This window comes from Odontomachus brunneus, unplaced genomic scaffold (assembly GCF_010583005.1).
Source record: "Odontomachus brunneus isolate Ranch 3 - 2012 unplaced genomic scaffold, Obru_v1 Obru_scaffold_066, whole genome shotgun sequence".
NCBI lineage: Eukaryota > Metazoa > Arthropoda > Insecta > Hymenoptera > Formicidae > Odontomachus > Odontomachus brunneus.
Window position 1 is genome coordinate 1,398,054 of NW_022639516.1, and position 12,569 is coordinate 1,410,622.

The 12,569-nt window shown below is 46.1% G+C and overlaps 1 protein-coding gene across 2 annotated transcripts in view; it reads left to right on the plus strand.

The window, feature by feature from the left end:
* LOC116846648 (protein deadpan-like) overlaps positions 1–12,569 on the plus strand; it is a 186,141-nt gene that overhangs the window by 79,990 nt on the left and 93,582 nt on the right. For both annotated transcript variants that reach the window (XM_032820759.1, XM_032820761.1), the window contains one exon: positions 10,508–10,614. In XM_032820759.1, the coding sequence (XP_032676650.1) occupies positions 10,546–10,614 (69 nt within the window). In that variant the 5' untranslated portion in view covers positions 10,508–10,545. The remainder of the gene's footprint in view (positions 1–10,507; positions 10,615–12,569) is intronic.

Genomic DNA, 12,569 nt, shown 5'->3' on the forward strand with positions numbered 1-12,569 from the left:
ATATATATATATATATATATATATATATATATATATATATATATATATATATATATATATACCGTGACTTCTTGGGAGTTATCAATGCGTTACGTTAGGACGGAGTTTTGCAATTATTCTGCATTATGTGTTCGTAACGATCATTTGGAAATTATTTAGGACTGTGCAAGAATCCAAAGCGGATATTTGATATTAAATTGTGTCACGCGCCGATGTTCCGCGATCGCGCATTTCATAGGATATTCCTTACGTGCGTATTCATTATACTCCTTATAATCGTTCCATAAATCTTGGCGGCACGCTGCTTAACGTGAAACGTACAGAGCTTGTGGAGAAGCGTAACGTATTCCATTATCTCTAGATTGTATAACATTGGCGGCATATGCCCGTCGCTGCCCGCGAAGATAATTACTTTATCATTTTTGGTGAGACAGCACTCCGCTTCTTGATCCTGCTCGAATTCATACCAGCGCGTTATGTAGCAACAACAATATCTAAGCTACAGCCTTACAGCGTGCACGACGTTAAAAATTTTCATAGGAAATTGCATACGCTCTGACAACGTTTCTTCTTTTTCTTTTTAAGGAAATATGAGCGTAATTTACATCGATCTTAAAAATTTTAATACAATATAGGTCCAAGCAAATTAGTCTAGACTACGCGAGACATCTCGCAGAGACATATCATAGATGTATCTCGCAGAGAAAGAGATAGAGCCGCCGAGTTTCGGGTTAATAGTTCTCCATTAAAGCTCAACGCAATCGTATATCCGATATTAACTAGAACCAAGAATGACAGAGTCTGTCGATGTGTCGGAGTCGAGCTCTCGAATCGGTGAACGTGTCAGAAAACGGTGGGGGCGAGAGAGAAAGAGAGAGAGAGAGAGAGAGAACGCCCGCGCTTCTCGTGACTTTTTCTTTATCGCGGCAGCGCCGCTCGTCGCCCGAGGTTTACGAGCGACGGTAGGGCGGCTTTCTCGCTCGTGGGTATCGCCCTCGGGTTCCGGGGGGCAGGCGAGAGCGGCGGTTATTAATAACGCCGCGATAAACCCGGGGTTAAGCCCCGCGGGGATGACGGCCTTTGGCAAAAAGCGGAGAGAGCTCACCGCCCCCGCACTCTCTTCTACCTCTTCCACTCCCCGCTACCCCTTTCGTTTCCGTGCGCGCGTCTCTCTCTCTCTCTTTCCCTCTTTCTTTCTCTCTCTCTCTCTCTCTCTCTCTCTTCCCCTCGCTCTCTTTCTCCCGGCGAGAGAACGCTAGGGTTGGCTCCGAGCCGAGGGTGCAGTCGAGAGAGGAAGACGAAGACCGGAGGATGAAGGGGGAGGATGGAGTGGAGGAGTCTCGTCCGGACGTTTATCGAGGAGCGTATATCTCTCGGGAAAGGAAGCGAGGAAGCGGAGATCCTCTCTCTCTCTCTCTCTCTTCTTCTTTCTCATCCTCCCTCAACACGCTGTCTCTCTTTCTCTTTCTCTCTCTCTTTCTTCCACTTTTCTCTCTATTTCTGCCCATTTTTTCCAGCCGTCACCGCCCTGTGATTCCACCTAGCCCCATCCCTCCCTTCTGCTGCTCCTCTCCTCCTCTCTTATCTTTGCGCGGAGTAATGCTCAGATATGAGCGGAGCTGCTCGAACGTTCGCTTGATCGGACTCGCGGGTTCCCAGAGTATCGTCAGGGGATATCGAGAGGGATGGCTGGTTAGGAATAAAATTTTCCCGCGGATCGCTTGAAAAATCTTTTCGGATTCGGCGCAAAGGTATCGTCGCGATTTACCGTACACTCAGTACATGATTATTCCATCCGAACTCGGCTTTTTTCTCGCGAATTGAGCGACGATAAAACACATAGAAAATTTCGTGGGATATCTAATTGAAATCCGTTCCGACTCTCCAAAATAATTATGGGCTCTGATTAAAAATGTAATGTTCAAAATATACGATTCTCAGTGGAGAAATCTAAATCTATTCTAAAAAAATCAAATTCTATTTTTTCTAGTCTTCGTTTTAGGTTAGAATTGCATAAAACGTGTAGACTTTCTAAATAATTTCATTACTCAAAGTTCTATAAAGTGTTCAAAGTATCTTAGAAATATTTTATCCTTTAATATATTATTCTATTGAATAAAATAGTTGGTATAAAAATGGAATTCTTTGTTTGATACTATAAAAGAGTACCGACATTACCGACTGAAAAAAGCCGCGAGTTTCCATAGTATTTCTGTTTTGGTTTTAGACAAAAGACCCATGTGTGGGATAAGAATAGTGTTTCCAATTGATAGTGTGATGGGATAACAAATTTTGGGCCAAATTTAGACATTCTAATCTATGCTGCATCTGAGAAAATGTTGGGAAATTTCGATGCGGGCAACGACGACTGTTGGTATTCCTGACCAGAACGGACGTCCGCGTCGAATGTTCGTTGTTTCGCGGCAACGGCTATGAACCAAGTATCGCACTGTGCTATGCTATATATTTAAAAAAGCATGCTATGCTATACCCTACGAGCATTATTCATGATGCGACGCAGCTGCGTTCCGCTGTGTCGGGTCGCGCGTTATGCTAAGTTCCTGAGGGTTGCGCGGAATAACGAAGAACGGTGCGCGCGTGTGGTTGTTTCGAGAAGCGGAGATTACTCGAGGGGAAGGTAAACAGACGTATCTACCGTGTCCTTTCCGTCTCGAGTGTAAAGCAAAAACCCGCCTCACCCGAGTCCGAGTCTCGCGGCTCTTAAACTTTAACTCGCCGGCGAATAAACATCTCGCGTTGATTAATTGCGCCGTGCGATCGCATGTTTTTTGAAGAGCGATTTGAAAACCTTGAGTTCTCTCAGCCGAGTCTCTAAGATATCAGAGAAATTTTGAGAATTTTGACACGAGGAAATCTAAAAGATACACTTTTCTATATTTTGACGTCAATTTTGTGCAAGCATCGTGGCGTTACTCTCCGACTAGAAATTTATCCCATAGTCCTAATCAAGATCAGATTAATCCTTTAAATGATATTTCGTGCTAAAATATTAAATTTTTGTTGATTCTTAATCTATTGTGTATTTTCTTTAATTTCTAGCAAATACAAATATATTTGGTATTCTATTTTCCAAAATCTTTTCCAAAGAAAACTGCAACAAAGAGAAGAGAAGACTAAATATGTTTATTAAAAAAAGATTTGAGAATCGTTTCGAAGGCAGGTTATTTTAAATCACCAATGAAAAGGTTAATCCCAATCAGTTGTCTGGTTTGAATAAGGTCATGTTATCGGATCCTTATCTATACATACAGGATATAGAATCTGTCTGTCTGTATATTTCCTGTCTAACCCCTGTCTGTATAACCCCTTCTAAACCCTTTGATCGATCTGGATTAAATTTTTTACAGTTACTCTTTAGACTTCTACGGAAAATATAGGCTTGAGAAACTATATAAGCTTGGACACATCCCACTCTCCTTTCTCCTGATTTTATCCCCTTTATGATAACTCGAACAGTGTCAGATAGTTTTAATTAAATACTAGTAACCCTTATTATTAACAAGGTTCTGATTGCCACGCTGCGTTACGTGATCCATCAGGTCGTCTTATACAAAACAGATAACTGATTGGAATCAATCTGATCAGGCCCTTGGGATAAATTTCTCCTCTCGCGAAACTGCGTAGATTCGTGTCTCGATTCGGGACAGTAAGCGGGCGAGTTAATCGCCAGGAATTAGGGAAAGAAACAGGATGCATTTATGAGGCAGAGGCGTATAGTCCGTGCAGCCGAGAAAGCTGCAATTAAGACTGCGAGGGTGGGGCGCGTCGCTGTTTTCTTTTTTTCCTCCCTTGCCTTTTTTCCTTTCTTCAACGAGCGGTTGAAAGTAAATCGCGGAAGTTAGCCGCCCCGACGACCGCGAAGTCGTCTCCTGGCATTCGCGTTTAATTGAATAAAACGCCGCGAGCCGAGTCGCGCGATTATTAATGCCGCGCTCGCCCGCCCGCACACCAACACAACCGTGGAAAGTAATCCCGATGACATCTTTTCCATTTCTCGCGACGGGAGCGGCTCGTCCGGTCCTGCCTGCCTGCCAGTCTGCCTGTGTAGATACTAACTTGCAATTTGTAGCTCTCGCATGCGAGAGAATCCATAATAAATGTGTGTGACTGTCGGCCGGTCTACTGGTTAACCCTTTCGGCTTTTTCCACCAAAAAATGTCATTTTTCACGAATGCCGAAATGCCAAGTGGCAGTGTCAGCCAGCCGGTTAATTATTCATCGGGATTCGCGTTGTCACGATTTTTCGTCAAAGAGCTTTCCGTTTCCTGGCCGTCGCTGATCTATTATCGCACAGTCGCTGTTCTGATATTGATTAGTGTTACAAACGATAAAAAGAGATTTCCTAAGAACACGGGAGTCCAAGTTTGATTCTTGTCTCAGGCGATATTTTTACAACGCTACATGTAAAAGAGCATCACGCCGAAGATTAGGTTGGCCGGAAAATTTAAATATAATATTAACGGGGCAGATACTTTTTGTGATAATTTAAGTTTAGATATTTTGGATAATCTCTAGTTCTAGAAACAAGAAGTCTGAGCAACGTCGGGTAGTTTAAGTCAGTATAATATATTTTTCAAATAAGATAATATACGTTTTCTTAAGACTTTAGTAAACAGTTGTACTCATCGAATAAATATTGTTGATCTTTTAGATATATTTTTCTCTTACAGTGTACTTATATTTTAGGGACTGGTATCAAAACATTTGTCATGTTTCTAACGAAATTTGTTTCCTAGCAAGATAGACCTCATTAACAGTTTATTTCTGCACTATTAAAGATACAGTAGAATTGAAAAGAATTTATACAAAAAGAAAAATTATGACATTCTCTCCGTGTGTTGATTGAATGTCTGAGAACTTTGCGATGCAAATTTCGTTTAGTACATTTTCCTAAAGTTCGCGCAGCAACACTGCTCTTCGCGCGAAAATCTCTATCGTCGCTCTCAGAGACGAAACTGTGAGGGGTGCGCGAGTGCATCCCCGAAACGTCATCCCGCACCTCTTCGCGCTTACCGCACCTCGTGCGACCCTTCCCTCCATTTACACGCTACAATTGTTTCCCTCGCTCGACCTATGCCCTTCGTCCCAACAGCCACGCTTCGTGAGGACTCGGCGTGCCTTCGTAAGGGCGCGTCTCGCGCCAGCCAGCCAGCCAAGCTTGGCTGCGATTACTTGGACTAATGCTCCAACCTCCTAATTTTCGGCCGTTTATCGCGCGACCCGCCAGCCCAATTAGCATAACTAGGAAGCGTCCCGTCGCGGTTGGCACAGGTTCCGCGAGATTTCCGCGAGAATCAAAATGGAAGACCCCGGGAACAACGCGTCTCCACGTCCCAACGGGAATTTCGTCGGCTCCGGCTACGAAACTTTTAACTCTCGTTCATTGTTTACAAGACGCGAGCGAGATCGACGGGAGACGGAAAAATACACGTCGAAAGTTCCCCCGTTTGCCCTTATCATTGGTAGGAGCGATCCGCGTCGTTAGGAATTTTAACGTTTCGACGAAGGCGAAGGGAGATCACTTCGCGAAATTCCTCCGCAAGATTTTTTCCTTCGCGATTTCACGTTGGTTTGCGAAGTTCGTCCCTTCGCGCCAGGTTAGGAGGAGGAGGAGAGATTCGCAACATCACGACTTACAATGACTGGCCGGCGCGCAAAAGTTCAGGAAAATTCAGTCCCGCGGAAACGGGGGAAAGTCACGCCGAATTTTTATCGCGTCTGTGCGTCAATCAAAGCCGCACGACACCTGCTGCAAATTTGATCAACGTAGGCAATTTCGTTTCAATTTTATAACGGTACACTCATTCCGATTCGAATCGTTCGCGGCGCTCGGATACATTCGCTTGATTGTTTTAAAACATCCGCGGTTAACCGTTACTCCGGCGCATAGATAAATAAAAAAGAGGAAGCGAAAAAAAAACGAAACGCACAGTCAATTACGATTTACGGTTTAATTTGTAGCTTCGCATCGATCTCTCCTCCCGCTCTCGCGGCCTGCCGTAACTTTCCCGTTGTGCGACAGGCAGCCTTGTTTATTTATTTATTCATTTTTTTTATAACCACACACTGCGTGGGCATCGCTTTCCAAAAGGTTTCGTTTGTTGCCCGACGGGGGCATGATGTTTTTCTCTTTTTAATGACGTCAATGTCGCGTCGCGTCGCGTTGTTCCCGGGAAGACATTTCGCTGATGTTCGGATCGTCTCCTTCTTTTGAAATCAACGCAATGCAAGGTAAAAGTATCAATGCCTGAGCACTCTTTAAATAGGAACATTTAAACTTCCAATGTAGAGAATACGTATACATATATGCTATGTTGAAAGTTCAAATATTCGTATTTAAGAAGCAAAACTATAAGATTGTCCAGAGCTAGGTACCAGTGTTATCAGTATTTCCACCTCAATCATCCGTCAAACAGTCGAAATGAATTTCGAGCGTATGTTGCTAGAAACAAAAGCAGACTTTCCGTCAGAAATAATAGAAGTCAAACGAAACGGGAGATCGAGCAATGTCTTATGAGTTCGTGGCGACCGTTCGATCGAGCCTCTTTTAATTTCCCCCGTCGACGAATTCGACAATTCAGGACCACCGAGGCATGTCCGACCAGCCGACCGAAGGTCCGCCGACCGTCCGGCGTGGCTTCGGGATGTGTTCTCGCCCGTTCCGTTTCGCTCTCGTCGCGCGCGATTCTCCGCCGACGATATCGCCGTCCGGAAAGCCGAGCGAGCGAGCGGGAGCGTGTTCACTGGCGCGGGGGTGTACGTGCTCGTGGAAAAGTCTCACCGACACGACGCGCACATCGCGCGAGACTGCGTCCCTGGTGGCGTCATTACGAGGGGCGTCGCGTTTAGAGCGTCGACGTTGGGCGGCAGGCGAGCCGTACGACGGCGACGAGGACGAGGATGAGGACGAGGACGAGGAGAGGACGAGGACGAGGACGAGGACGAGGACGATGAGGACGACGACGACGGCGACGAATACGACTACTACTCGGGCGAGCTGATGGCGCGGTCGTCGTGCGCAACAGTAGTCGGGGGATAGGAGCGAACGGGTGGCGGTGAGGGAGCGAGAGAGAAAGAAAGAAAGAGAGAGAGAGAGAGAGAGAGAGACGCCAGGAAATCTCCCGAGCACGCTCGTCGTGCCGAGCCGCACCGTTTCGCGCCGCGCCGCGTCGCGCCACGCCGCGCCGCGCCACGCCGCGCAGGCGCGGCCGCGGCTTGATCCGGCGTGGCAGCGGCGTGGCGCGACACGGTGCGATGCGGCCGCGCGCCACTCGACGCGGGAGGGCGAACCGAGTACGGAGGTGGTAGGTAATCACCCGGCGGCTCGCGTTATAGCGTCGTTACGCCGCAGCACCGCGCGCTATCGTCGTCTCCTAGCCGCCCCCTCGCCGTCGCTTTCCACCGTGTCCTCTCTTGGTTCCCGTGCCGTTTTCTCCCTTCCTCTCGCGCTCTCTTTCTCTCTCTCCCTGTTCATCTTACGAGCGCGTTCGCCTCGGTTCTCTCGCCAGCGTCGCTTCTCGCTCTCTCGCTTCGTCTCTCGTTCTCTTACTACGGCTCCGACCTCTTCCGCAGCGAGCGACGAGGGTAGCGGTAGCTCGAGTCTCGAACGGGCGACGTGGCTGCCTTTCATATACCGGTATACGGAATACGGTTATCCCCCTGGCCTCTCCCCCTCGGTCCCCGTCGCCGCGCCTTGCAGTAGCGTCCCATCGCCTCCGACATCCAACGCGGGCTCCCACCCACCTTCTCTTCCGTCCTCCGTCCCTCCCTCCCTCCCTCCCTCCCTCTCTCGCCCCCTCGCCACGCCGTCGCCTTCGCCACCGTCGAGGCCGAGTTTAATTATTTCATATCGCCGTACACGGATCAACGCCGCCACCGCCGTCGCTGCCGCCGTCGCTGCCAACCGCGCGCGGAATCCGACGTAAGCCGCCGACGACTTCTCGCTCCCTTCCTTCACCCTGCCCGCCCACCTCCCCCTCCCGCCCGTCGCCCCTCAGTCGGCAGCACCGTATGACAGGGTACCGCCGCCCGCGCACCCCCGTTCCACGGGATGCGCTTTCCCTTCCGGCGGATTGGGTCCGTCTCTCTGCTCGACCTTTCTTGACTCTCTCTCCCTTCCTTCTCTTCGTGTAACTTTTCTCTCTCGTCTCCTCCACTCACCCCTCGCCATCTCCTGCTGCCTATACGTCTTCCGTTCGGTTCGTCACTTCGCAGTTGCTTTACGAGGCGGTAACTTCGTCGAACGGGGCGACTTCATTACTTCTCATTTCCTCCCAGCGAGCGCCTTTCCGCGGACGCGTGTCCGTCGCGCATCGACTTCTTCCACTGCGCCCGCGGAAAGCCCGTCCGTTTCGAAGATGCGATCTCGTTTGTCGTTTGAGCGCAGCTCAAGTCCAACGAAAGCTGAGCTGTTTGGCGCCGCGGTTGTTCGAAAGGTTAGAAATAATATCTGCAACGGGAATTGCAAAAGAGGGGGAATGTCAAAATAAGATTTATTTGGAAAAAACCTAAACGAGAAATAGTATCGAAATGTCTCAATATTATTTACGGAGAACGACCAAAAACTGACCTGGAGATATTACGAGTTTTACAAAATCTCGATGAGGAATCGGCTCGTCATTGTTATAATTATTAATATCGTTGAGAACAAAAGTAGCGTGAATGAATTTTTTTCTAATTTCAGTTGATACCACAAAGAACTATTTTCTCTCTCTTTCTCTTCCTGTAATGTCAATACATATTAGAAAAAAGAATTAACCTACATCACTCTTTTGATCTCAACGGCTTTATTACATACTTTTACGAGGAACGCGTACATTCAAATGTTCACAGTGACGTGGACGTAATTTACGTCCGCTTATGAACGGTCCTGTAGTAAGATGACGCGCCGAGAGAGAACGGGCAAACAAGGGGGGAAGTCCCGGGGGAATTAAAGAGGAGAGATCGATGTCTCGCGCGCGACACGCGCTTCGTCGTAAAGCTTCTTTGACGGCTCGCGGCGATAAAAGCCGCGGACATCGCCGGATGGCGGCCACGGCGATGACAAACTACGAGAGCGGCGGTATCGCTTAACGTTCCGCGGACGATTAATAAACGTTATTACCGCGCCGTCCCACGCCACGTCGTCGTCTACGTAGCGACGTCGCCGACGTCGCTTTTAAGCGCGTCGTAAACGCGCCGCACATAAATAACTTTGATATGCGCCGCCGCCGCTCGACCCTCGCGTCGTTTCACTCCTCTCTCTTTTTTTTCTATTTTTGCGGGTAGGCTCGTCCGCGATCGCGGAAAGGGGAGGCGTCGCGACGCGTCAGACGTCATCGGTCTCTCGCGCATAATTGAAGCGAAGAACGGGAGGACGATAGGGCTTAAACATCGTTCTTTCATTTCTGCATGTCCAAAGAAATTTATAAAGAAGGCGTGTTATCTTTTATTGTCGACTCCTTTCCGCGATGCCGTTTGGTTGTTTTGATCTTGATGTCGTTTACTTTGACAGTTAGCCATTATAGGTTGTCATCGTGGAGTAATTATAAATTTTGATGGTTTATAGTTGTCAGAAACACCGAGACATAATTATAGTTTTTTTTATAGAAATTCTCAATTTTACTACGCTTTTAGCAGTCCAGGAGTAGATTGTCAATAAAGTCTGCCTTGTTAAGAAACATAATCAATCACGCTAGAAATATACGAATTGTCTCAGCAGCACATTTCAGTTCCTCAAATATAAGTAACACATATGAAATGAAAAGATAGAACGAATTACTGCCGATCTATTCTTCGTTTACAAAATTCTACTCGATATTATTAGTAACAGTTCTTATATGTTATTAGTAACTAGTAACATTTATTATATGATTCTCTCTGTGAAGGAATCAGGTGCTATAAAATAACATATAATCTTAAAATCACTATGTGATTAAATTAAATTGAATAAGCTGAATATAAATAACACGTGGCCGCGAGCGCGTGCTCCCCCTATTCGAATGCGAGAACGTGTAAGTCACGTGGGGACTGCTGGGCGAACGTAAACAATCACAACAGTTCTTGATGCGAGGCTGAACGAACTGGAAGACGTCGCGTGTGATTTTCGTCTTTTCTGAATTAATTGGTGCGTAAAACACGTTGTTATCGCGTAATTATTTCGTTAAAGTCATCGTGAATATCCCCGGATCTTGAGGATAATTAAGAGAATTTTATGAAATTAATTGCGTATCAGAATTGCGCCATTATACGCGAGATTCGCGATTATTTGTATTATTTATTTTGCTCGAATTTATTTACATTACTTATTGCGCTTGCGATATTTATACAATTTATTTTGCATGCGATAAATGTTTGGTTCATCGCAATTTTGATTTCTTTAATTTTTCACACGTGATAAATTTTATCAGCAAAAAGAAAAAATACACTGTCTTGAGTCGTGGAAATTGAACTATATACGTCAACGTCTGTTATTATAACTGACCAGAAAATTCGCTTTTTGTTTCAGATCTCTGACGGAGACTGAGACTACGCGGATCTTGAGCAATGCAGTTTCGGTGTACGCGCATGCCGTACCGGAGGATCCGGTTCGAGCCGAGCAGAATCAGCTCGAAGGTAGGCTTTCTATAGAATTTTTATATCCAAAATTCTTGTATTTAATCCTTTGCGCCCGAAAACTGTATCGAAAACTTGTTCAAGTACAAATCATTGAGTTGCAACAATCGCAAAGGGATAAACACGCTCGTATTCGTGTGCAGTTCTTTCTCGTCAAGCTATTAACTATTGTGTCTAATCAACGATGTTATATTTTTTGTTGATGAGATCTGTTGACAGATCTGTAGCAGAATGTGGCTGATTCTGTCGGCTTATTGGTGAGTTAAGAACAAAAATTTAAGGTGGCAGGTATCTTTAGTGAATAATTTTTATATGAAATCAATGCGATTTATTTTGTTTGTAGACTTTTGCATGCACACTGAGAGAAAGAGAATTTCTAATCCCACTACGAATTATAATTGCGTCATTATACGCGAGATTCGCGATTATTTGCATTATTTACTTTGCTCGAATTTATTTGCATTACTTATTCCGCTTGCGATATTTATAAATTTATAAATATTAATTTATTTTGCACGCGATAAATGTTTGGATAATCGCAATTTTGATTCTTTAATTTTTCACACGTGACAAATCATAATGTTATTTCGGTTGAAATTATCGCGAAATTCGATACATATATTTATTGTTTCTGCTAAAAGTTGGACTTCTTGCGAAACAAAAGTCTTGTTTTGTTGACAAAGTACAAACGTCCGTGAAACGCAATATCATCGTTTTCTTTCTTGATCTTGTCGAAAGCGATATATGTATGGTGTCCAGTTTCAATCATTATCAAAACGTTAAAACGATCATGATCGCTATTGCTGTAAAGTAAAATAAGGTGAAATGAAGTGCTAGACGTCTACTGAATGTTTACGAAGACCGGATCCTGAGGACCTGGACGGTTGAACATTGCAGGATATTAACGCGCAATGGTGAGCGTACAATCAGAACGCTCACAGAACATCATATTACGTAGTGCATGGAATATGTAAACATAAATCGCATTGATGGCCGATAAGAAAATGAATAAGAAAAACCGTGCAAGAGATGACAATGAAGAATTAGTCATTAACTATTCAGAGAATAATAGCGCGCGCGTTTGTAGTCTAAGTCTAGTCTAAGAAAATAATGGGGAAAACCGCAATTCTTCTGAAGTCCACTGCGACAAAGTCCACTATTTCCTACGCGAAAGAACTGCGAATACCACCTGCACGCTAAGAGGCAACAGAGAGCGAATATTTAAATCGTCGTGAAGGGCTCTCTGTATTTTTCCGCGTGTGCCACATTTTTCACCCTTTTGATAAGGGAGAGCTCTCCCGCGTATACAAAAGGTCCTCAGAGGTAGCTCTGAATATTTACGCAGCCCCCCATCCGTCCATCCGTCCTGCCGCGCTGCCCCAACGACACTCATATTTCTCGCCTGAGCGCTTCCCCGCGTTCTAAGGCGCGGGCAGGAAGTCGCACGCGTACGAGCACACGCGTGATCTCGCACGCTTCCTCGAATCGCGCCTCGGGCCACGCACATTACGCTCGCTCGAGAGGCGGCTGATGAGGTGGTGGGATGAGGGGACCAGGGACGAGTACAGGGGTTGATCACGCGGCAACAGGAGAGCATGAACGGGAGACCCCACGACCGTAGGACAATTATTCCGCGCGAGCTCGGCGAGCTCTTCCCCCGCTTCCGAAAGAGGGTGGCGGTGACGAAGCCACCTCCTCGTTGCATAACGTGCTTCCATGAGGGGTCGTTCCCCGGTCTTCGACGCATAATTAATATACATATATAGGTGCATATATATATATATATATATATATATATATATATATATATATATGCACCTATATATGTATATTAATTATGCGTCGAAGACCGGGGAACGACCCCTCATGGAAGCACGTTATGCAACGAGGAGGTGGCTTCGTCACCGCCACCCTCTTTCGGAAGCGGGGGAAGAGCTCGCCGAGCTCGCGCGGAA